Genomic DNA, 23,983 nt, shown 5'->3' on the forward strand with positions numbered 1-23,983 from the left:
TTGACGAGTATGCCCACAAATATCAAATCTGTCGATTGTTTTGGCACGCGTAATGTGGATAGTCTACATCTACGCACAGATGCATTCGTTAATAACGAGCTATCTACGACTATTTTTAAACCCCGGGAACACTTTGTCTTTTGTCATAGCTAGGCTAGCTTTAGTCAGCTAACTAGCTAAGCCGAAACACACGGCAGTAGTGTAATTCAGTAGCGCATAGTTTGGTAAGGTGTAACCGGAGGTCTAATATCACAAATAATAAGTTGACAAATATGAAAAGATAGTGTAAGACCTGTAAAGCACTGGATTAGTAGAAGTACGGGTCAGTGAATTGTAATCGCAGCGCTGGTCCCATGGTGTAATGGTTAGCACTCTGGACTTTGAATCCAGCGATCCGAGTTCAAATCTCGGTGGGACCTCGTCCTTTTAATTTACTACTGTAAAGGTGATCGTCTTCAATGAAAAAAAGTACAAATAAAAAGTGGTTTGCACAGAAAGCTTCTATATCTCTAAATATTTCTTTATAATTTAAAATAAAAAAAAGAACACGCACACATGCATTTGGATGAATTCTTTTAGTTTAATTTTCTTGTCAGATATGACATACACAACTCTTTACCACCTCAGAGGCCTTAAATATATTACTTTGACATAAAAATCCAATATGAAAAATAATAATTGTGCTGATATCATCTAAATACTGCCTCCGTTTATAGAAAACACACAAATACCAAGCAGAAAAATATATATGTATATATATTGATAGAAAAACAAATGAAAACACAACCTTCAAAAAAGTCGGTCTTTGGTTTAAAGTGAAAGAATGTATTTAAAACCTAAAACTAGGACAAGACTTATTCCCATGATATAGAATACTTAATTCGATATTTAGGTTTTTCAGTACCAATCTTGCAGACAATGTTTTACCTTTTAATTTTCTAAAATAATATTTTGTAGTTGGTGTAAAACACTTGTCCCTACATGCCCATACATGACTTCTGACCTCCACTGTATAAAGTGTTGTTATAAAGTGTTTTTAAATTCTTGTTAGGTTTAACATAATGCACTTTCTATCTATGGTAATCAGTTGAACAAGGGCATCTTTTTTTGTTAGCATATATGGAGTTGAAAACAAAAATATGTATGTAATCAACAACCCAATTTCTTTTACTGAATCACTAGTCTTCGATGTGTTCAATAAGGAATATAATTGTGTCACTTTGTACCATAAAACTTGCCTTGTACTTTCTACCACTTAACTGTTCTTTACTTTTAAAATTATTTTAACCTCATCCTGGAAAGCTCATGTAAAGAAACATATATCAATGTGGCAAATGGACTTTTGATCATGCACTTTGTGAAGTATAAATTGTTACACAAAGTGACTCTATCATCAGCAAACAAAACATAACACAAATCAAATAAAAATCTTACTGCAATCTCTTTTGGCAAATGTCGCCAAAATTAGGTCACTCTTTGGTTTTCAAACTGACATCTCAACCCTACAGTGCAGTTATTTGTTAGAACTTGATGTTCTTATGGAAACAGTCATACAGCCAAGCACAGCGGTGCCAGTGAATGCAGACAAAAATGATGTAGTGTATACACATGTTGTAAATATATGTTGTCATAAACTGCTACTCTCATCTGCGTAGCTGTGGTCCTAGCATGACTTTGTTGATAAAGTTGACAATCGCCACAGCTGGTTGCTCAGGGTCTATCTCTGCAAACAAGTGACACACGTTTTCTGTGGCAGTTCCTGTCCGCCTCGCCACAAAGCCAAACATTCTGCAAAAGAAAGCAGACACCAGAGGTCAAAAGACCAGGAAGCAAATGAACTAACTTTTAACCAAATTGTGTCTCTATAATTTAGTAAGAAAAAACATGAATAAGGAGGTACAAAAGAGCAGATGTGCCAGGCTGTGCTATCACTCACAAGGAAAACATACAGAGACACAAACACTTACTTGCTTGACGTGCTATCAGAATTAGCCCACCTGAAGCATTGGTGCACAAATAGAGACATGGAGACAAAATGTTGGAAGACATGAATAACAATGACATGGCTTTCTAAGAGAAGCAAACTCCATTAATCTACTGAGTGAAAGAGCAGACAAGCATCTCACAAACAGAACTTATATTGCAATAAATATAAGTCAATATTTGCACAGCAGGAGCGAGAATGCATTGCTCTCACCTATGTCTCATCAACATTAACATGTAGAAAAACCTGTTGTTCTATTTAACCACATAAAGAAATCTCTATTTTCTCACCTCAGATCATGGGGGTCAAGGCTGCTGAAAGTGACACTGTTGATTGGGTAGTGTCTCCTAAAAAATAGCCTGTGTAAACACAAAGAGTGTTAGTAGCCTAGAATGTGGCAAATAATGATGGCAAAAAAATGCCTCACTGTGTAATTTCGATTAAAAAAAGAACCTTCTTTTGCTGTCTGTTAGTGTGATGCCCTGAGAGGACACTTTGAAGTGGACCACTGTGGCCTCTGGTCGTGGATTCAGAGCCAACGTATACTTGGTTGCCTTGGAAACTGCCTCCGGCCCCGTCAAGCACTCAGTTTCCACTGAGTTCAGATAGAGCACGTTGCAAGCTGTTTCATTAGAGAAATAAAAACATTGATAAGGCATGTACTGTAAAAGTAAGTGTAAAATGTAACGTGAGCAGTCTCAGCTGGTCAAAAGTAAGAACTACAGCCACACAGCTGTGCTGTATGTGATATATGTGATTTATATGTGTAAGTAAAGTGTGCTTGCACCTGCTCCCTGCTTGAGGAGGTCAGCTGCTGTGCTGGTGTTTGTGGTACTCTGCATCTCCTGAAGCTCCCCAACCAAATCTGAAACATCATGGACGTCAGTATTATTCATCATTATTTCACAATAATACAAAATTTTATAGGCGTATGTAATTTTGGAATAAAAATTACCTTTCTCTGGGATGCGAAGGGCACATGGCAGCGATATTGGAGTAATTGAATGCTGGTAAACCAATGCAGACAAACTTCCTGTAAAAGGAGAAAAGGTTACAATAGATAAGAGAAAATTCAAAAGTTAACAAAGGGCTCAACAAAAACAAATTCTCTAGCGCTGTGATCAGTTTCAGAACCTCACACATATATTGTGAAACATATCGCAGTTGTCTCTACCACACAACTGACCGAAGTAGGACTCATTCTGACAGCCCTTGATCTTCACTCCCCGTGGCCCTGTCTCAATGAGGAAGTGTCTCACCAGCTGTTCCAGAGGGTCCCCTGGGAAAGAGGAGAGGAGGGTGAGGAGGAGTGGGGTGAATGAGGATGAAAAATAAGGCAGTCTGTCTGTCTGTTGCACATAAAGATGTACAAACAGAAATACAAAATGTACAGCCTAGTGCAATGCTATAGAGACAATAGATCAGAGAATTGTGACCTTTTATTTGATCATGCCTGCCTTTTCTTCATTTCATGCATGAGCAGAATGCATCACAAGCATTTACTTTTTGTCTCTACGTCTCAAGCTTCAAAAATACCCCAGGTGCTTTCCAGCATTGGCTTTAGACTTAACCCTGCCAAAGTCTATGCTCTATTTGTACCTTAGTTGTTGAGCATATTCTGTATTATTCACAAACTAATGCAAGGACCCAGCTGCCTCACAAGATAGGTGACGTGATCCTGCAAATATTTCTGAAAACCAAAACTTACTTTGTTCGCCACAACTGTCCTCACCAGTGCATTAAAGACAGCAGTGAACCAAGTGTAAAAGGTGCTGTGAGACCTGAGTTTAATTTGTGATTTGAAGGTACCTTTGCTTCCAGAGATGTTGGCATTAGGAGGTGGGGTGGCCACCTTAAGCGCCAAGCCATAGGCACCATGGAAAGAATTACTGTCTCTTATGAGGAAAGTTCCTGGTTCTTTATCCTTAAGCACAGCTATAGCTATGGTGGAGAACACAATAAAGAGGTTACACATGGAGAATTAATTCATACTGGCTCAAAGAAGAATGTATTGTTTGGAAACAATAAATATACACATTGTACCTTGGTCTCTGGAAATGCCTGGTTTGTACCAGTACTTGGAACTGTCCTGGACAAACTTGGCATTCACCCTGATGTCTGCATCCTCCTTACAACTGTGAGAGGACCCCCTTCTTTGCTCTCCCACAGCAGGGGAAAAAGTTACGTGGTGTGTAGGGGAAGGAGCTGAGGAGGCCCGCAGTAGAGAGTTGTGTCCATTCAGGGATCCTGCTGTGGAGGAAAAGCGTTTTTTTTCTGGGAGAGGTGGTTGGAATGCTGGTATGGTGACTGCTGTGTAACCAGTGTATGGGACATGTGGTACATTGAGTAATGAGTAGTAATAGGATGCTAAAGGAAAGGTTGGTGTATGATATCCATCAGGCACAGGCGATGGAGGTTTGTTGTCAGCTGAGCTGTCTCTGTCTGGAGTCAGTCTTTGTCCTGGTGAATCGACAGTAGATGTGGAGTGCTGAGGAGAAGACTGCAGATCTGGGGAACCAGTTGGAGACTTTGGGGAAGTATTGGAAGGGCTAGAAGTTAAACTGGCAGAGGGATTTGTGGAAATTGCAGAATCGCCTGAGAGGGCAGAACCATTAAGTTGCACTTGGACTTGGGGGATGATGACAGTAGCATATCTTGAAGCATGTGATTGTTTAGATCCATCTTCACTTTTAGTAAGCTTGACTGCTTCGGGTTTACCATCAGGGCCTTGAGGAGACTCAGTTGATAGTTGAGTGGGGTTTATTGATATGGTTGAACTTTGTGATTCTGTTGGTATTGGTGTGATAGCTGTGCTGTTGTTTGTGTTGGACTCCAACGATGGCTGTTTAGAGGTTTCTTGGCTTTGAGGACTGTCAGTGTTTACACTAAAAGGTGAGGTAAAGGAAATATAAGAGAGATACTGCATATGTGGATAAATGTTTTCTAATATTAGTTAATGTCAAAAGAAAGTTTGACCCACCTGTCTTCTGTGTGTGTGGGGCTGCTGCTGCCAACAAGTGTATAGTCAGGATCAGAGTCCAGTCCAGGGGTGCTTGACTGATCATTGGAGTCAGACTTCGTCTCTGAACCCTGGGAGGTGTCATCCTCTGCATCCTTGCAGGCCTTTTCCACTTTGACTGGAGACAGATGAGCTGAAGGTAAACAATGAGTAATGTAAGAAGCAAAAGCATTTTTATTTGAAAAACAATGGCTGACATAATCCATCATTTCACATTCACCTTTTTGATGCTCAGTGGGGATCTCAGGCAGCTTTCTTCTTCCAGGTGATGGGGTGCTTGGCAGAGGTGAAGCTGATCCAGAGTGATATCCTGAGGCAGAACCCCGGCTCTCATGGCTCTCGGCTGGAGATGACTGATATGGAGAGCAAGAACAGGAGTGGCGGGGCTGTGGAGGGGTGTGGTACCCGCTGCTGGCTCCATCTCGAACATCTGTCAGTGACTGGGGGATAGGAAAGGCCTGGTGAGGTGCAATGACAAATCGAGGTTGCTCCAGGTTTTGAACCTGGTCCATAGAAGAGTGACAGAGTCGCAATCCTGGCATGGGTGATTTGCACTGCCAGAACTCTGCCTCTCTTGTGAAAGCCCAGGGATTTTCTGTTTCCCATGGTGGGAGTGCCTCTCGTGTTCGTTGTACCCCTGCTCCTTGGGACCAGTGTGGGTTTTCTGAATGGTCTGGGTGCAGTGGGTGGAATGTTCTAACTGAGGTCACTTGGTGCTCTCTTCTGCTGGAGCAGTCCTGACACGGGCAAACAGAGGAGGGTGTAGGAGAGCTGAAGAACATTTCTCTGTAAGGGCTTGAGGGCTGTGAGTGGTGGGGGAGGTGAGAGTCTGCTCTGGAATAATGGAAGAGGTGACACTCATCTCCTGGGCAGAGTCTGTTTGAGGCTGGCAGGGTGTGGCTGCGTGGGTGTGCATGTTCAGGGCTTGAATAAGGGTAGCATGGCCTGTGAAGACAGGGCAGGGATGGAAGAGGTGGAGAACGTTCCCATGGTAACTCTGGTAAAGGATGTGCACTATGGCGATGGCAGAGTTCCACATGAGATGAATGAGGAGGTGGGGACACAGATTTAGATGGCAAAACAGGAAGAGTTTGGCTTTTTGGATGGTTTTTAATGCTGTTGCAGCGTCCAAGACATCGACCATTCAAAAGACAGGGCTCTCTGTCCCTGTCCCATCCCACATCCCCAGTCTTTGTATTTCCTCGACCACAACACGAATTCTCTCGCCTCACACCTGTTGGACTTGATGGATCTCCATCATCTAAAATTGCAGTTTCTCTATCTCTTTCTTTGCCTCTTGTCTTTTCCTTTGCTCTGTCCTCCCCATCGCCTCTCTTCAATTGACAGTCGACGTTTTCTCTTTCAGAACAGTCAATGGATGGAGAGGGATCATCCAGGTAAGCAGAGAGGACTGAAGAGAAGCTGGTGTTGGAATTGTAGGTGGGAAGTTGGGGCTTGGTAGGAGCTAGAGATTTCACCGTTGGGCTTCTTGTGAGGCATCCATTGGGTGATGCTGCTGAGGAAGTTGTGCCTGGTCCACGTCGCTTTCTGACTTGGGCGTACAAGCTGCCATCCAGAGGGCCTCTTGTATGAGAAATATCTGGTAGAAAGGATAAGGTAAAGGTAATATGACGAAACTGCTTTTTCACTCAGCCTAGCTGTGTGTATATTGCTTACTTTCCGTGCTGTCTTCATGGTGCAGGTTGAAGTTTTCATAGGAATCCCATCTGACAACTGGGTCTGAGGTGCTGTAGTCCACTTTGATGGAGGCATCATTCTTGTGGTATTCTTGACCTGGGAAAATTAGACATTTTCATATGAAATATATGAAATATGTAAAAAACTTAACGTGAACGGGTACATGACATACATCAAAGGATGCAGTGACAGGCAGACAGACGATAATATTAACCTTTCATTTTTTCAGGTCCACTGGAAAAGATAAACTCCACTGTAGCATCTGGAGGGAACCTGTCATCTACAGAAAGATGAGCATAAAGGCAGTGACTAAAATATCCAGACTATGACAGTGATAAAAATATCCACAAGAAGGTGTGATCTGTGAAGTAGAAAAACCAGAGTTAGCAAATAAAGATATTTGCCTTTGCTCTCTCTTTTATAATAGAACTAAAGCATTAGTGTAAAACAGAGCAGAACACATCGGAGAAATCTGAAATAAGCTTTCTTTTCATTTTCATACATTATTTTTTATACATTTTACATACAGTTCTTAGAGCAACTGTCATGATACAGATGCTTAGTGAGCCATGTGCAACCATTTCTGTTTTATCTAAGCCAACGTCATTTGCCATTCCTCTTCCTCTCTTCCATTATTTTCTATAATCATGCCTTAACAAACCTGAAAATCTCCCTAACTCCCTATTCCGAATTACACTTGTGTTTTTATACCTGTGCAGGCCATGTCTAGTTCAGTCTTGCCAAACCACAGCTGGGCTCCGTGAACAGTGCAGGTATGGAACTGGACTCGGAAGACCACCTCCCTCTCTGCTGCTCGGCTCCGCCGGTGGAAGCACTTCACCTGAGGATTCAGGTAAGAAAGAGATGAATGGTACAAGACTCACTGGAAATGTTAGAAGATGATAAAATGGATAATCTAATTTGAGTTTGTTTTGTGCATGTTGCTGCTATGTTACACTGTGTTTTAGATAAATTAAATACATATGTATATTTCTGGGTTGTCTGTGAATGTTTTTACGATCTCACAGTGGCATGTAATACAGTGGTAGAAAATATTTAAAAAGGTCTTCATAGGATTTAGAGCTTAAGTGGTTTAAAAATAATCCAGCAAGTTACAAAAGTGCTTAAAAGTCAGGAGAAATGTTCAATATGTAGCAGATAAGTGAGTGGATTTGGAAGCCACTGACTGTAAGAATTTAACATTTAAAAGTGACTTTGTTTTGCATTCATGCACTGTATGTCCAGTATGTGTGCGTGTTTTCTCACCATGATGTCTCCCTTTAATAGCAATGCTGGCTCCATAGTCACACACAGTTTTCTTGCCCTGGAGCTCTGTGGATCACTACACACACACACACACACACACACATGTACACACAGAATAAAAACTAGGCACACCATAACATACATAAAATAAGTCAAAACTTGTCTCAGTTTGGTAAAACACTGGTAAACAACACTGACATAACATAAGCACAGATCAGGCTACACCTAAACACAGATGGTGGCCTGACATCTGTCTAAGGGACTGGAGGAAGGAAAGGTGTCTGCCAGCAAAACCCACAAACACACACGCATGCGCACATACACACACCTGGACAACTGACCAGTTACTTACTATATGCCTGAGGTGTAGATCAGCTGTAGAGACTGGTAGATTTTCAGGAAGGGATAAAAACCTGAAAATACAGATAGCAGTCCAGAACCATAAAAAGAAAGAAGAGTGAAAGTTTGCACATAAAGATTTCTTCAACATTATAAAACACTTTCTGTTTACTGTTAAAACAACATTGTGTAAAACTGACCTCCTCCTGCCTGGAAGTTTGGTAGAGAGGGAATGAGGATCTGATGCAGGAACAGAGGACTACTGTTCATTTTGATGGTACCTGACAATAAACCACCGAAGTAGTAGATGTACCTGTTGGAGAGAGTGGCTGAAGTGAGATGAGCTGCATTACATATAAGGCAGAGGAGGGAACTATGTGAGTATGTCAGACCTGTTCTGAGAGGTCTGCAGGGAAGAGGAGACTTTGTCTTCACAGAACTTCCTCATGGCCAGCGTAGTAAGAGCCTGGTCCGCCCTGTCAACACAACAACAAGGGGATTATAACAGCTGTGTTACTAGCATTTTGGAAGTTTTAATTATCCCCAAATAGAGCTTGCCACCCAAATGATGATGCAGATTACCCAGCTGATATCTTGCTGTAGTGCATGTAAGCTGCCACAATGACCCCCGTCTTTCCTTTGTGTCCCTGTCAGAACACACATCGAAATTACTAGGATTTAGTTTTTCATGGAGACATGGAGGAGAGCAAGTAGATGTGTGGAGGCTTGTCACACTGACTTTGCAATGAAGGACCACTACATTGTTGGGGTCAGAGGTCAACCAGGTCTCCATGGCTTTACAGATGGCACAAATTCTGTCCAAGGGTGGGGCATGCAGATCTGGCCAACCATAGTCTTGCACCTGAACCACAGAGGGAAACTGTTAAAGGTCGGGTGGCTTTGTAAATACTATACTATACTATAATACTTTTTACAGTGTAAATACCTGTACCTTTGGGTTAAGTCTGGTAATGTCATGTCTCTTCTCCGACAAGTTTAGAAGCTAAAAGGCAGACAATAAAAATGTGAACATAACCTTTCTTTTTAAAAATAAACCAATAGGTTTGGTAGGTTTGGAGAGGTGATGAAGCTCTGAAGGAGGTACAGAGAACTGCTGGTCAACTGGAATATTCATAGAATATAGCAAATATTTACACTGAAAAACAATGAAAAGGTCTTGAGGGCAAACGTCTTACAGTTTTACAAAAAATATGCCAAAATTTTGAGTTCACTCTTCAGACTTACCAGGAACTTATCTTGGTGCTTTGATTTTAGCATGGAGGCTACTTCCTGCAGGTTTCTGCGGTACCGTTGCTCCTCCAGGTCTGGCAGGAAGAAGACAGATATGATCCTCTCTGTGATGTAGGTAAGGTCAAAGTCGTAGTGGTGCTCCATCACATGCTCCATCACTTGCTCCACACTTTTACTTCTGAAGAAGGTCAGAACACATTTTTTAGTGCAGACAAAACAACTGCAGAGTGTCAAAGTGTTTTTTATGTGTTTGTTTTTTGGTACCTTGGTAAGGAGCTTCTCTTCTTCTGTGATGTGGATTTAGTGGAACTGTGCTGAGAATAGAAACAGAGGAGTGTAACAATGCAAAGACACTTGCCACTATTGTAATGAAAACATGCACAAACTCACCAGGTCTGGTGTTGAGGTGCATGTGGGAGTCACCTGAAAGGAAGGAAACATATGGTTACTTTTTGTGGCAGTGTGCATACAGTGTGAACCAGCATGGCAAAGTCATGTGTTTGGTTTAATGCTGTTGATCTCCCTCCAGCTGTACAGATAAAGGGCTGGAAGGCTGTGGGATGAGGAGGAAGGCTGGGGAGCTGATGAAGAGGATAGTAAAATCCATTCTCAGTCTCCTTCTGTCATTCGCAGCAGCTGGTTTCAAGAACAGGCTGTCAGCACAGATTTGGCCATTCCACATGATGGACTAGTAATGCACAATGTCAAGTGTACACACACAAACTCATATAGCTCTCACTAACAAATAGAGACAAATAGAAATACCCTAATCATCACGAGCATGTATGCATGTACAGATGTAAAAAAAAGTGTGACTTCTTTCTCATTCTATAGCATTACTGTTGTTTATTGTTCTGACCATGCAGTTGTATAAACAGTAGGGTTGTTCAGAATGTCAAGAGATGATGGATTTCTTTTGGCCTCTTAAAAAAGAAGGAGAGGATAGAGATGGATAAAGTTTACTGGAGAAAGACTCCGCATGTGGCGTGCAGTCCTTGTACTCTGCTGGTGAGCCAGCAGGCACTTGCCAAATCCACAAACACACGTACACAGAGAGAGAGAGAGAGAGAGAGAGAGAGCGAGAGAAAGAGAGAATCCAAGGTCATTCAACAGTGTTCAGCCACTACTACACAAATAAACTTTATGAGGTTTCTGTAGCTTCTTTTATTCTGCATTGTTTGTTCTTTGGATAACTGAATGATCAGAAACCCAACTGCAATATATGTAGCACATGATACAACTGATGAAGATTATTTAACAAAATACATAAATAATGCAACTTAAATGGAAAATGAAAGAAGAAACAGAAACACTACAGCTATGAGGTCCTACAGTGAACCCTGACAGGTGACACAGTGTCAGAGTCTGACCTTTGAACTGGCCCATGAGACTGATTGGCAGCTGAGCCACCTTCTGTGGCTGAGTGCTGGCAAGTGCTGACAGGCGTCAGGCAACTACTTCAACAAGTCAAATGCCAATCAGAGTGATATACAACTGAGGCAACTTCAAGAAAGTGACATGACCGGCTAAGATGCAGCCAGTGGTGAAATCAATGTTCAGCCTTACTCCAACTTTGATAAATATAAAGTCATTTAATGCTCCTCATAAGAGGGTGCCAAGTTTTACTTTCATCTAAGAAGATTAATTGGACATCCACATGATGTAGTGATGAGTGGGTCTGTAGTTACACTGGGGTCACTTATTTTCTACCCAGACCTTAGCTAAAACAACCACTGTAAAATAATCACTGGGCTCCATGCTGCTTTCTAGTTTCCCAACCCTGGTGGTGTATTTATACACAAGCTCAAAAACAGATACTAAATTCTTTGTAAAAGAAAAAAGCAAGATATCTGGGCTCAGACATGTTCCAGCAGATTATTTCAAATGTATAAGCCCAATTTCTAACATATTTCATGGGACACAGTCTGTGATACATGGAAAGGAGGCACGTTGCAGAAGGAGCAATAAGACTGACAGAAAATTTAGGAGAGTGTGACAGGGGAAAGGGGGAGGAAACATAAACAGGCATGTGATTCAGGCAAGAATGAGTAAAAGGGGGAGTGATGGGGAAAAGGACACGCTGTAATTGGTTACTGCTTGGCAGAGAAAAGTCAAAATATGTTCCTCATGAACTGACAAGATGATGTCATTATGTAATTATGGTCACGCTGGTCTCATACAGATGGACACCCAACATATAACACTTCTTTGTTCTTCTTTTATTTTTTATTTTATTTAACTTTGTATTCATGTTAGTGCCTAAAAGCACAAGGACAGATCACAAACATGTTACAAAACCAAAAAAGTAGGAAATGAAAGAACACAGAGGTTTGGGGGGGGGGATTCTTTGTTTAACACGTTTAATAATGGTAGTTAACTTGATAAAGTAGTCGCTTCCAGGAAGGAACAGTAGGAGTCAGACATAACACACACGCATACACATACATGCATGCCCATGTATAAACACAAACATACACACACACAAAAGGACAACAGGGGTGAACCTGGAGGCAGAAAGCATTGAAATGCAGCATTAAGGCAGAGGAGCAAGACAGGAGAGTCAACAGGAAGCAATTTGCAACAGGATGTCAGTGCTGGTCTGTCTAGGTTCCCGCATACAAACACACACACACACATAAATACACGCAGAGTATACACGTGTCGTTGGTAGCTCTGCCAGCCTCAGGGTCTTCATTAATGCATGTGGACTGTAAGCTGGAGCCACTGGGAAAGGAGCCATCTGGTTCAGTTTGTCTTGTTCATCAGTTAGCATTTATTGAGGTGCCAGTGACAGTACTCGATCCCACCCCCAGGGACTGGCTGAACTGCTCAGTGGTTCAGTTTGCATAAAACTCTTCCTGTTTTTGTCCAGCACAAAGAGGAAAATTCAGTAATTTCTTGACTTACTCCTATAGCCTTGGCTCAGCCTCTTGATTTGCAACAAGCCCAAAGAAAACATTTTTAAAAATTCATTAATTGACAAACCTCTCATGTTTATTTGATGATTATGAAACCAGCAGTCAGTTAGCTTAGCATAATGGCTGGGAACATCTGAAGATGCAAAGAAAACAAGCTGTTCCAATGTAGCTGTTCCTTGAGATTTTATGCTAATCTAAGCTAGGCTCATCTGATAATTCCTGATGAGTTCTAGCAGATGTTATTTCCCAAAATGCTACAGTGAGTTTTGGAAAAAACTGTGGAAATGTATTTTATTTATTATCCACCTACAGGTTCAGGTTTTCAAACAGACAGTATATCTGATCAGCTTAAATGATGATCGATCAATCAGTGTTAACTGTTGTTCTACAATAAACCTTCCGGGCAGCTAATCCACTCTGACAACTGAATGACTGTCGCAGGGATCTGAATCTAAACTGATCCCTGTCACATCCTGAATCTTCTTTCTGTTGAATTTTAGAGGAAATCCAACACAGAGGTCTGTCCGAGCAGGAGATAAATGTGAGTATTTGAGACCTAGGTGGCTGAACATGCCATCCAGAGGGGAACAAGTTTCCCTCTGACAGTATATTCAGAGCTGACATCACTCTAGAGAGGGAGAAGTGAGTAAGCCTTCCTATCCAAAAAGTGGAAAAAGCAAAATAACTGTGTCTTATATAAGTTCCGGTGTCTCACAAAAAGACTCTTATGTCTGTAGAGTGAAAGCTTAAATACAATGTAAAGATTTTTATTGTATTTTGTTACCCAGGCTGTTAACATATAATAATATTTGAAGTGATTTAGGAGGCTTCACTTGAAATTGCTCTTTCTTACTTTTTTGTAATATTGGATTACATACTTTTCCATTTCCTACCCCCTGCTGCCTGTCACTCTGTTATGTCTCACTCTCCTGCAGCCTTACTGTCAGTCTGAAGTCTGAATGGCTACAATCATCCCTGCCACAAGATACAAGTATACTCGCTGCCTGAATAAACACATAAACATGAGTCGACACCTTGATAAGCATCATGCACAGAGAGAACATGCCACTGGCCTGGAGGAGAAGGGGACAGGGGCTCAAAGAAAAGTGAACTGTCTGGGGACTAGAAAAATAGGCAGAGCTTTGAGGAAGAAAGACACAGGAAGATGGGAGAGGAAAGAGCAGAGGCAAAATAACGAGAGCGAGCACTGAAGGGGAGAGAGATGTCAACAGCTGAACATGCCTCCTGACCACTGACACAGAGCAGAGAGATTTTGCAGAGCTATTTTGATAGTGCTCCTTATTTTAGACTATATGTCTCTCAGAACACTTAAAAGCTCATTTTGTCTCTTTGTCTGTCAGTCATCTCCTGAATCCACTTGGCTCTTCTCTGCAGCTGCAGTGTGATATATTCAAGAGATATGCTGAATGATTTGCACTGCGTTATGTGACTGCATGATGGCTACAGTAAACAAACCAGTAGTTGGCCCCATCAATGCATTTAACACCCAATAATCTAAAAAAAGACAATTAATTAATCAAAGGTGACTTCTATCCATGTCAACAAATATATTGCAAATGGCAGCCTTACAGCTCAAAGAGTTTTAGAAAGCCATTCTAATGGTTGTATTATTCTTAAATTATCAGCTTGCTGTGCACTTTCTCTTTTCAGGAAATTAAAACCAAAGGGTCTATAAACACTAAACATGCATCTGCGTGTGTCTGTGCACAGTGACAACATGAATGTTCATAAAGCAGGTAAAGCGGTAAAATGAAATCAACCATGATAATTATTTGTACACAGAACATCATGCCAGGGATGGATATAAATAGCAGCAGACAGTGATAAGCCACAACCTTAATCAAGTTACAAAGACCTTCGTCTGCCAGGAGTTTTTAATCTACGACATCAACTTTTAGCCATCTTCATCGAATTAACTGTTTCCCACTGAGGTGCAGCAGCATTTACACCTGGTTGGTGAATGTGGCTTGGGAAATGAAACTCTTACAACATCTGGTATAGATTTAGTGATAATCAGCATCTTCTTCAAAAAATCACAATCAACCAGGCTACAATCTGCAAAAGAAAATATACACCAAAACAATTCTGGCAGCTATACAGGAAACTTTGTAGCTCCTAAAACCACACTGTTATGTATAGCAAATTATGCAAGCACATGGAGCATCATGAATGCTTTATCAATTCATAAATCAGCATGACGCATTAGAGAGCAGCTGGCATGTGTGAGCACACAGTATGACCATCTGTATTTCACTACGAACCATTAGGATCCATCAGATGATGTCAAGACAGCTGACGGAGTCTCAGATACAGCCATTTGTCTCTGTCAGGTGTGCTGTGGTCAGAGGTGTTTGTCTATGCAGGTAAACACAGCGCTGACAGAAGGACGGCGAGGGGAAATGCACAAAGCAGCAGGGAGTCATACAGTAGAAAGTTGTGCAGTATATGGTATTAATTAATATTGATGAGATTTAAAGTTACATGAGAAAGCCTCCAGATCCAGATACGCACAGTACAGAAGCCCACAGATGCATCTAATCTATGAATTTTGCATTTACAGCCATTCTTCATAGAAAATTATAGAATAAGGTTTAAGTTAAGTGCCCATAATCTGCCAACCTGCACTTCATAACAACTGCAAATTAAAAAAAATCTTATGAATTCACTCTCTGGTATAAATAATTCAATTCTGTGTATTTTTTGTAGGTCACAGCAGGAGTCTCTGCCTCAACTTCTGCACTTGCCTTAATCACCGTAAATGCAATCCTCTTTCTGGGCAAACCAAGAGCATGCTGGCTGGCGGATTTAATGGAATAATATGCACAATCACATGCTGCATTATTACAACAAACACTGTGGAAAGATGCTACATTGTTACTTAGCAGACGATTTAAATACAGAAGCCGCTAGTTTACACTTATGTGTTGGAGAAAGAAGACAGGCAAACTAAACCCGAAGCGTTTTTCAGTAAATACAGTGCAGAGCGTGTTTTTACCTCTCAACAAGCAGCCTCAGTCTTTCCTCTCTGCCTCTGAGCAGTCCTGTGTGTGCAGTGTGATACACTACCTCCCCCTCTCTCTCTCTGTCTCACACACACACAAACTCTCTCTCACACTCGCTTTACCTCCCTCCCTTTCCCATGATGCCAACAGCACATGCAACATAGCATCCAACTCCCCCCCCACCCCCCACCCCCACCCACTCACTCTGACAGTAAAGCGACTGTGGAAGTACTTTCCCTTGCACATGCACTCACGCATACATCAATACACCACATTCAAACCATGGGCAGCTCTGCAAAATAACATCCTCATGTCCACTGACGTCTCAGAAAGGCTTAAGATAAAGACATGACAAGCAAAACAAATGTGGAGTTACAGATGACAAGACAAAGGGAGAAAACTTTAATGGAGACTGGCATATGAGAGCATTAAAGACTTGAAAAGGAGAGACACAGAGAAGGTGGCAGAAGCTTTAAAACACCCATAAAAAAGTAGAAACCTAACAGGGTTAAAAGTAAGAAAAGATGATGACAGTGAGATGCAAGAGATGAAAGCAGTGAAAAAAAGAAAGGTAGTAATATGTTATGAGAAAGACATAGAAGAAACATACAGCAGGGTGGAAAGCATGGCATGATGCCGTTTGCAGCCTTGACCCTCTTTATTTATGAATACCCTCAAATGGGACTGATTACACACACACACATACAGTCTGTCTCCACAGCTGCCTCTCACTTATTTGTGTCCCCCCAATGATCACTCACTTGCAGGCATCTACGGCACTCTTGTTATTTTCTATATTTACCCGCTCAGACTTCTCCTATCCAGACTGATCATCGTCCCGTGTGACGTCCATGACACCCGTTCCCTGCAGCCTCAGAGAATTGTTTTTGGCTATTGCTGTGGTGACCAGGGGGATGAGTATGACAAAAATAATAATCCTCTTTTAATACATGGTGCTAAGGCACGACAGCTGGTACTGCCCAATCATACTCCATTACAGTGTGTGTGGAGGGGGAGGAGGAGGCAGAGAGGAACACAACCATACACCTTGATGATCCAAAGATAGGAGAAATGAAGGTGATGGCTTTTTCAGTGTGACACTGAATGTGCAGTTTTTGTGATTTGTACTGCTGGACACCAACCAGCCCAGTAACAACAAGGTCATGAACTCGCCCAGTAGCGTGTGATACTGAGCTGCTGTGAGAAGGGTCACATGAGAGCAGAGGTGGCTTCTGCCAAAGGTTTGATACAAGCTGTGGGTAGGGAGAAGGCTTCTCTTACTTAGAGAGACATACTGGAGATGGATTGGGCAAAAAGCTAGCTTAGAAATCCCCCCCTCGCATGCAGTGGTTGTGAACTGAGAAAATATCTATATAGACCAAAAACATTGGCTGAAAACATGTTTATGCCAACCACAGATGACCATTTAAGGACCTGCACTTCTTTTCAACCAAAGAGAATCTGTACTTGTGTTACCATTGGAATCATTCAACAACAGGCCTGCAGCTGGTCTCCTAGAGAGACTGGGCCAAAAAGGAAATGACTCCTAAGTGCATTGTCTCATTTCTGGTAGAAACATGTTGTTTGAATACAAAGCAGTCTGCTCCCGAAGTACTGCTCCAGAACCAGCAAACCACAGGGACTTACTACGCACAAAATACCCATTTACTCGATTAAGCCCGCACTCACCAGGTGTTGATAGTATAAAAGTATTCACAAGGCTGTTTCCTTTCCAATAAATGATGATTGTCCTGATTGAAGCTAGGAGCACTGGCTCCATTCATCACAGACTGACACTGACACACAAAGAGCATTGTCTGCTTTTTGTGTTTTCTCTTCCAGTGACTTCTCAGTCAACATGCAGGCCTCCAACAGCTCACTGCTGCCCCAAGTGATCATCCTGAAAGCACCGCTGACAATATTAATAAGAATTGATGTATTATTTTTTTTCATGAACATAAATGCATCATAGTAATCTTCAAGAAACCTTTTGCAAAAAAACTAAGGCTTCCCATGTGTCCACCCTCACAGGAGTGCTTGGTGTGCCATGTTACCACATGACTGAATTACTCTTAGCAACCTGGCTGTTTGCAGTTCAGGGGGGTGGCCTTCTTTAACCAGACATCTAGGTCAGTGCACATGGCTTACTCCACTTAAGACTCACATCATATTAACATCGCCACTCAGGAACCTTTGGCACAGGAGCACTATTTGTTCAGGGTAGGATGAAGGTAAGGTCAGTGTGAATGCAGGGATGCAGTTGCCTGGCTTACCTTGGCTTCGCATGTCTTGTGCACAGCAACCTTGCACTCTGTAAAGTAGGAAGAGAAACATGTTTTACTCTGACAATCCACTCTGAGACAGACACAGGAAGAGGGAGTGTGTCTGTGTGTGTCCACGTTGGTCTGGATCTGCCACCTGACCTGACTGAGACTCACCCTTGCAGAAAGCCCCGGGGTTGTCAATGTTCCGCTTACACACATCACATATTCGCCTCCTCTTGAAGCTCTTCACTGTAAAGGCGTGGCTCCCGGGTTTAGCGAGCTGCAGACACACAGGACAGACTGATCATAGTGAAATCAACAAATCGTTGTGTGTACTTATGACATGTTATATTCAGCAGGTTTCTCTGTGTTTTCAGAGACATGTTAGCTTAGCATCTCTGCATCTGAAGCACAGGAAGCTCACTGTCTCCTGTGTAGCTGCTGTCAGGACAGATGTGTGCCTGCTCAGTGACACACCAGCATGAGCATTGATGCCCTACCTGCTGTACATTCAGCTTCCTTCACTATAAATACCCATCACATGGTGTCTTACAGGTTTCCTGTCTTTTAGCTTGTCCCTATTCTGTCTCAGTCTGCAGGGCAGCTGAGATGATACAAGATAAGCAGCTTTGTGTGCTGCAGTCATTACGCTGTTTGGCACAAATAAGATGCATGTAAGTGAGGATATCAGCTGGGTGCATAAGTGTGTGTTCGTTGCATATAATAAAATAATGAACTTACAGGAACATATAAAGATGTTAAAGATGTATAAAGACACAATTGAGATGTGTTGTATAATAGTCTTGCAGCTTGGTGATACAAAAGGACACATTTTGCCAAATACCCACAAAGAACCTTCGATCAAAACCTCACATTTCTTTCTTTGAGTCTGACTGAAGCAGCTGGGATCTCTCCTCCTTGATGATGTGCTTAGTTTTGTTTCTACTTTGCAAGGTGGTAACACACTGGGCGGTGATGGCAGCTGTGTAAACACTAGAGACGAGCTTCTCTGGGCCAAGCAAAAGGTAAATCTGACAGTCCACTCTAATTGTCTGCTCCCCATCTCAAAACACTGAGCTAAAGGGTTGATGCAAGTGTGAGTTTAAAAATATTTTCTGCACATATCCACACGCTGTCCTAGTGAGGATACGCACTCTAAAGGCAATTAAGTGCACAGCCCTGAGTCATAATCCATGGATGTTTCTTTTTATAAACCAATACTCAACTGTCCCAGTGAGAAGAAGTGGGACAATGTTTATATAAAGTTATGGGAACGCCCTCTCAAAGCATTTCATTTTTCCTAGAGCAGAGGAGAAGGAGGGGCCTGGAAACATCAGGACTGTGAGGTATGGATGACGCAGTGGGAGAGGGCAACAAACACTGTACAGTACTGGCACACATCAGTGTGTTTCTTTATCTGCTAAATGATTGGCTGCATTTCCTCGGTGTTAAAAAACCCCATTTCTGAGCCATGTTTTTCCAATGCCTTAAGTTCCTAAACAAGAGCAGCATTGACTTTAACTTAGGTGATGGTGCATGTTTGGACACACCCACAGAGACTTACTGACCGAGCAATGCCACTCTCCTGTTTCCCAGAATCTTAAACTGTGACTGGAAACCCACTCAGTCACTTAACTACAATGTATTATAAAACAGTCTTGTCTTGCCCGAGTATCTAAATCCTTCATGATGAGAAATGTATAATAAATGTTTTATGTAGCCCTACCTTGAGCTTTGTTGTCATTACATAATGTGAAGATAAATGCAGACACAAAACCCTCCTCTTTCTTAATTCATTAAAAACCAAATGCTTGTTTCTAATGTTTATGAACACTTTTTGTTCTCCACTATTTCCAAATAGGTGATAAACTCTCTACTGTGTTCATTGCCTAATTATTGACTGTCTGTCAGCCAATCAGTGCATGGAATGAGAGAGCAATAAAAACATTGCATGGTAAAGCTAAACAATGAGCTAAAGCACTGATCTTTTATACAGATAATAGCCAGCTTATGTGTTATAGTGAGGTACTGGAAGCCTGCATGACTGTGTGACTTTTGGACAGCCTAGCTGTTTCCTCCATTCTGAGCAAGCTGTTTGCGGTGATTACCTTCATATTAATTATAGCTTTTCCACAGATGTCAGGGGAACATTTAAAACTCGTAGCGTGCTCTCCACTAAGACATCAGTTATATAATAAAATCACTGGTGCACACTTTTTCATAATAATGTAAAACTTGTCACAAACAACAACAACAAAAACACTGTTAGAGGTTGACTGTTGACCTGGACTCTGCCTGCACCCATGGCTGGAACATATTACCATTACTATGTATGTATTGATCCCATAACCAGAGCATCACGGTAACAAGTCACTAGACTATTGACACATGTCCTCTACTGCTGTGATGAAAGCTATAAACTGTGACCTCCAATGAGAGTAATGAATCTAGTCTGTGTGCGTGTGTGTGCATGCACTGGTGTGTGTGTTTGTGGGAGGATTTAGCAAGTAGTAAAGAGTAAGAGGAACGATAACCTGACAAAAAAGGGTTTATGAGGTGAGAGTAGGGTCACCATCATCATCTTGCCAGCCAGCCATATACATTTAAATGTTATTACATAACCCAATCAATTGGATTTATGTAATGGACTACTGAGTTGCAGACATAGCTGTGTGTTTGAACCTGACCTCAGGTCACCTGCTGGATGAGGAGAATGCATGTCTGATGACTCCATGACAGCAGTGACACAGATTCGTTAAGGACAAACTGTAGCTTTTGTTCTATGTGGTATGGAATTTTAGAATAAGGAATCAGTTGGTTTGTTCACTGAATCCAGTCACATGGTGACAACACAGGAGCTGAAATACCAAGACAGCATCAGTAGATGAGGTCACAGCTAAACTGTACAGGACACATGTTGCATTTTCTTTAGCTCAACAAAACACCAAATGATTTAAAGTTTATACAAAGTTTAGTTTAAGCCAGTTAAGTTTGTAGAGACGTGGCATCCATACACCTTTAAGGATACACGGACATCTCAAATAACCAAATAATAAATAATTTCCTATGCTGAATTGTTGCCACAGGATACAGTAAGTGTGCTGCCCAGTGGACAAACTGTAGTAGTGCAGTTTAGTATACAATGCAGTACAAATGATTTTAAATGCATTATTCTGTGTAATAAGTACTTTTAGTTAACATACTAGTTTTTATAATTTAGTGCATTTTCTTAAGTAGTATTGTTAAAAAACACACTTTCTTCAACTGTAGTATTGGTGTTCTCCCTTCTTCCATCGCTGGTTCCAGATAATACGTAATAAGTCTCCAATAAAACTCCAAGCATATTAACTGCACAGTCTGTGACTAGAGCTTTTAGACATGGTGAAATGACCCTTTAGCTGAAGCAGACTGTGTTGTAATCGTTATTCTAAAAATGCATGTGATCAAAAACTTAACTTTAAATTTACATGGAAAAGTGACTCACGAATCAGCTTTTTTTACAAAGCAGGATCAAATCTTTAAATCTAAATTAAAAGTAGCTAAGACTGCCTGACAAATGTCATGGAGAAGAAATTTTTCTTTTCAAATGTAGTGGAGTGAAGGTAAAGTAGCATAAAAAGTGAAGATGCCCCTGCAACCAAGTTAAATAGCTGTAACTAGCCAATGCTCGCTACTATATTTCCAAAGGTTGAACATGAGGTGGATCATACTGCACAGGTGTTTGTTAGATCATATGCTCACCCCCCATCATGCAGTTTGATATCAGTAAGAAGGATCTCAGCTGAGTGGACGTTCAGTCTCCAGAGGCTCCCATGACCATCAGCAGTGTTGCAGGATTGCATTGCAGTATTAAAGAACCCCACCCTGCTAGGGTTCTTGTGGCCAAAGTCTGTGTCATTCTCCAAGCATCTCTGACCACTGCAGAGAGCCCAAAGCCTGTCTACATCTAACATGTAGATGAGGATGGGGTCAGGCACCAACAGAAGCATAATGGATTTCTTTATGGCTCAGGCTCTGAGATCTTTTTATTACTGGGGAGTGCAGCAGCAGCAGTCACATTATGAAGGTGTTAATTCATCTCTAAATCTGAAATGGAAAACATCTAAAGCTCTGCATGTCATTTAATAATACATTTAAATACCAGTTTAAGTTGCATTTGTGAATCCAAATACACTTTGTCCCTGCATTCACATGAAAATATACAGCTGTGTCTTCTAACATGCTTACTGTAAATGAATACAGAGTACAGTAACACACACACCCCCTAGCACTAAATGCCTCATTGGCTTTTTCAGTGGCACCTCACAAGTGATGACATGCGGGAGAGCAGGAGTCACAACCTCTAGCTCACACACACACACTAGTGATCCACTCAGGAAGGGACGGGAGCAGGTGGCAAAAGCCAGGGGTAAGCTCCAGTTCTGGCTGGGTATTTATAACCTGCATGAGTAAGGGAGGGGCGACCCCTCGAAACAGCCACAAAAAAGCTGAAAATAGTGCGAGAATGAGCGTGTGTGTGTTTGTGTGCGAGAAAAAGCAACATCACTGACAACATACAGTGAAGAACTCCTGGTCTGTTTGCCTGTATGACACATTTCATTCCTCTTCACTGTATTGGAGTCCACCCATTCAGAAGGGACCATGTTATCATAATCTGGCACACATAAAGAAACTCAGACACACACACACACAATCAGGGCTTTAGGGGATTTGAAGCCACATGTGATCTGACTAATGTTTTTGTTCCGGTTTAACACTACACACACATGCACACACAGATGTATATTTCTGCATGGAAACTAAAGGTCTCTTAGTGTCCTCTGTCTTTGTTGTGTTATACTGACACGCAGCATGCCACAGTGTGATTTACTTTGACATGTGAGGACACACATTCTGGTGTACAGCCTTGGTGCTAAATCAGCAGGCGCCTTTCCTTTTTTTTAATTTTAGATTCTATAAAAGTCCCTCAGAGGCTTTGTGCACCTAGACCCAGGGCTAACAGCTAAATCCATACGTGTTCCTAAATAGAGCCAGTAGACAGGCAGGCGGTGGGCCCAAGTCAGACAGTAAAGTTATACCACTTCCTCTTGGACCTTGATACCCAAGGGACATCTTTGACATCCTGTGGATCCTGATCTTGTGGATTTTTGTGCCACTGTGTATGCTTTTGTTTTTCTCCTGTCTCCATGAAATAGTATGCAGTCAACTTTTGACTGTGGTTCAAATCTATAAACATTAGCACATGCGTGAGCAGGGCTTCCGGGTCCTGCAAAACATGTTTATCCTCTAGGTATGCACACATGTGAGGCATGAGCTGCTCTGTTCATTGCTGACCAAAATATTTCATAAGACAGGCTTTGGAATCAACACATCATCTAATGTGGAAACATGGTGGTAATTCTTTACATTCCTTTGTTTGCTCTTCCTGGCTAACAATTAAACAACTCCTGCTCATCATGCCAGGAGTAGGGATGTAGTTCAAGTGACATGATCTGAAATGAGCTTTTACTTTCTGTTCATACCCAGATTCCCCACATTTCTGCTCTGCACTGAACAGAGCTGTTATTGACTTACCTCAGTGAGTTGAAGGATTTCAGGATGTACCTCAGGGTCTGCCTTTATGGGGATTCCTCCAGGGTCTGCATCAGGTCCATGCTTCTTTATCCTGCTCGCACTGTGAATGCACCCCATACTTCCAGCACACACCTTCCTTATCGTTAGTCACTTAACTTTCCAGATCTTCACTCTATGAGAGTTCTCTTTTTCTTCTCACTTTAATTAACATTTCATATTTATGTCCTTCAACATTTTCCTTCTCCTCCTCACACCCCAGTCCTTCTCTCTGACAGCTCACTTGAAATCCACCCCAGATTACTTTTTTTTCACCCCCCCAAACCTCTCCTCTTACAGCTCCTCTCTACCCTCCAAGAAGTGTCACCAAGAACTGACCCTGCACTCTCACTCGCCTCCTCTGACACTCTTCCCTGTCCCTTACTATCCTCACTCTGAAAGCATGCAAGCATGCACTCACCACCTCTCTCTCTCTCTCCTGCCTCCCCCCTCCTCCACTTGCCTCCTTCTCTTCAGTCTCTACAGACCCTCAAACGTCTTGTGCCGCCCGCGCTCTCCTGCTCTGCACTTACAGACCCTCCAGTCTTCCCCTCTCCCTCACTTCTTCTTGCTGCATCAGGCTCCTCTTGCCGTTTCTCCAAGGGGAAGGA

The 23,983-nt window shown here is 41.9% G+C and overlaps 1 protein-coding gene and 1 non-coding gene across 5 annotated transcripts; one reads left to right on the forward strand and one right to left on the reverse strand.

The window, feature by feature from the left end:
* Nucleotides 1-347: 347 nt before the first annotated feature.
* trnaq-uug (transfer RNA glutamine (anticodon UUG)) lies at nucleotides 348-419 on the forward strand. The gene has a single exon. It is a non-coding gene; the product is annotated as a tRNA-Gln (tRNA).
* Nucleotides 420-710: 291 nt separating this feature from the next.
* LOC114436203 (tensin-2-like) lies at nucleotides 711-23,933 on the reverse strand. 4 transcript variants are annotated; one of them, XM_028406353.1, is made up of 27 exons: nucleotides 23,337-23,933; nucleotides 17,937-18,042; nucleotides 17,772-17,809; nucleotides 9,948-9,980; nucleotides 9,822-9,871; nucleotides 9,552-9,735; nucleotides 9,259-9,309; nucleotides 9,046-9,168; nucleotides 8,889-8,953; nucleotides 8,699-8,782; nucleotides 8,507-8,619; nucleotides 8,320-8,380; nucleotides 7,968-8,043; nucleotides 7,413-7,542; nucleotides 6,916-6,981; nucleotides 6,681-6,797; nucleotides 5,224-6,603; nucleotides 4,965-5,121; nucleotides 4,028-4,869; nucleotides 3,794-3,925; nucleotides 3,171-3,263; nucleotides 2,940-3,017; nucleotides 2,772-2,849; nucleotides 2,438-2,606; nucleotides 2,275-2,343; nucleotides 1,968-1,997; nucleotides 711-1,788 (listed from the first exon to the last, which is right to left on the reverse strand). In XM_028406353.1, the coding sequence occupies exons 1-27, from the start codon at nucleotides 23,451-23,453 to the stop codon at nucleotides 1,644-1,646; spliced, it is 4,587 nt and encodes a 1,528-aa protein (XP_028262154.1). In that variant the 5' UTR covers nucleotides 23,454-23,933; the 3' UTR covers nucleotides 711-1,643. The 4 variants fall into 4 exon arrangements, with proteins under 4 accessions (XP_028262154.1, XP_028262153.1, XP_028262155.1 ...); XM_028406352.1 differs by having other exon boundaries at nucleotides 4,965-5,136; XM_028406354.1 differs by lacking the exon at nucleotides 1,968-1,997 and having other exon boundaries at nucleotides 4,965-5,136.
* Between the last annotated feature and the right edge of the window lie 50 nt (nucleotides 23,934-23,983).

Source organism: Parambassis ranga, chromosome 5 (assembly GCF_900634625.1).
Source record: "Parambassis ranga chromosome 5, fParRan2.1, whole genome shotgun sequence".
NCBI classification, from domain to species: Eukaryota; Metazoa; Chordata; class Actinopteri; family Ambassidae; genus Parambassis; species Parambassis ranga.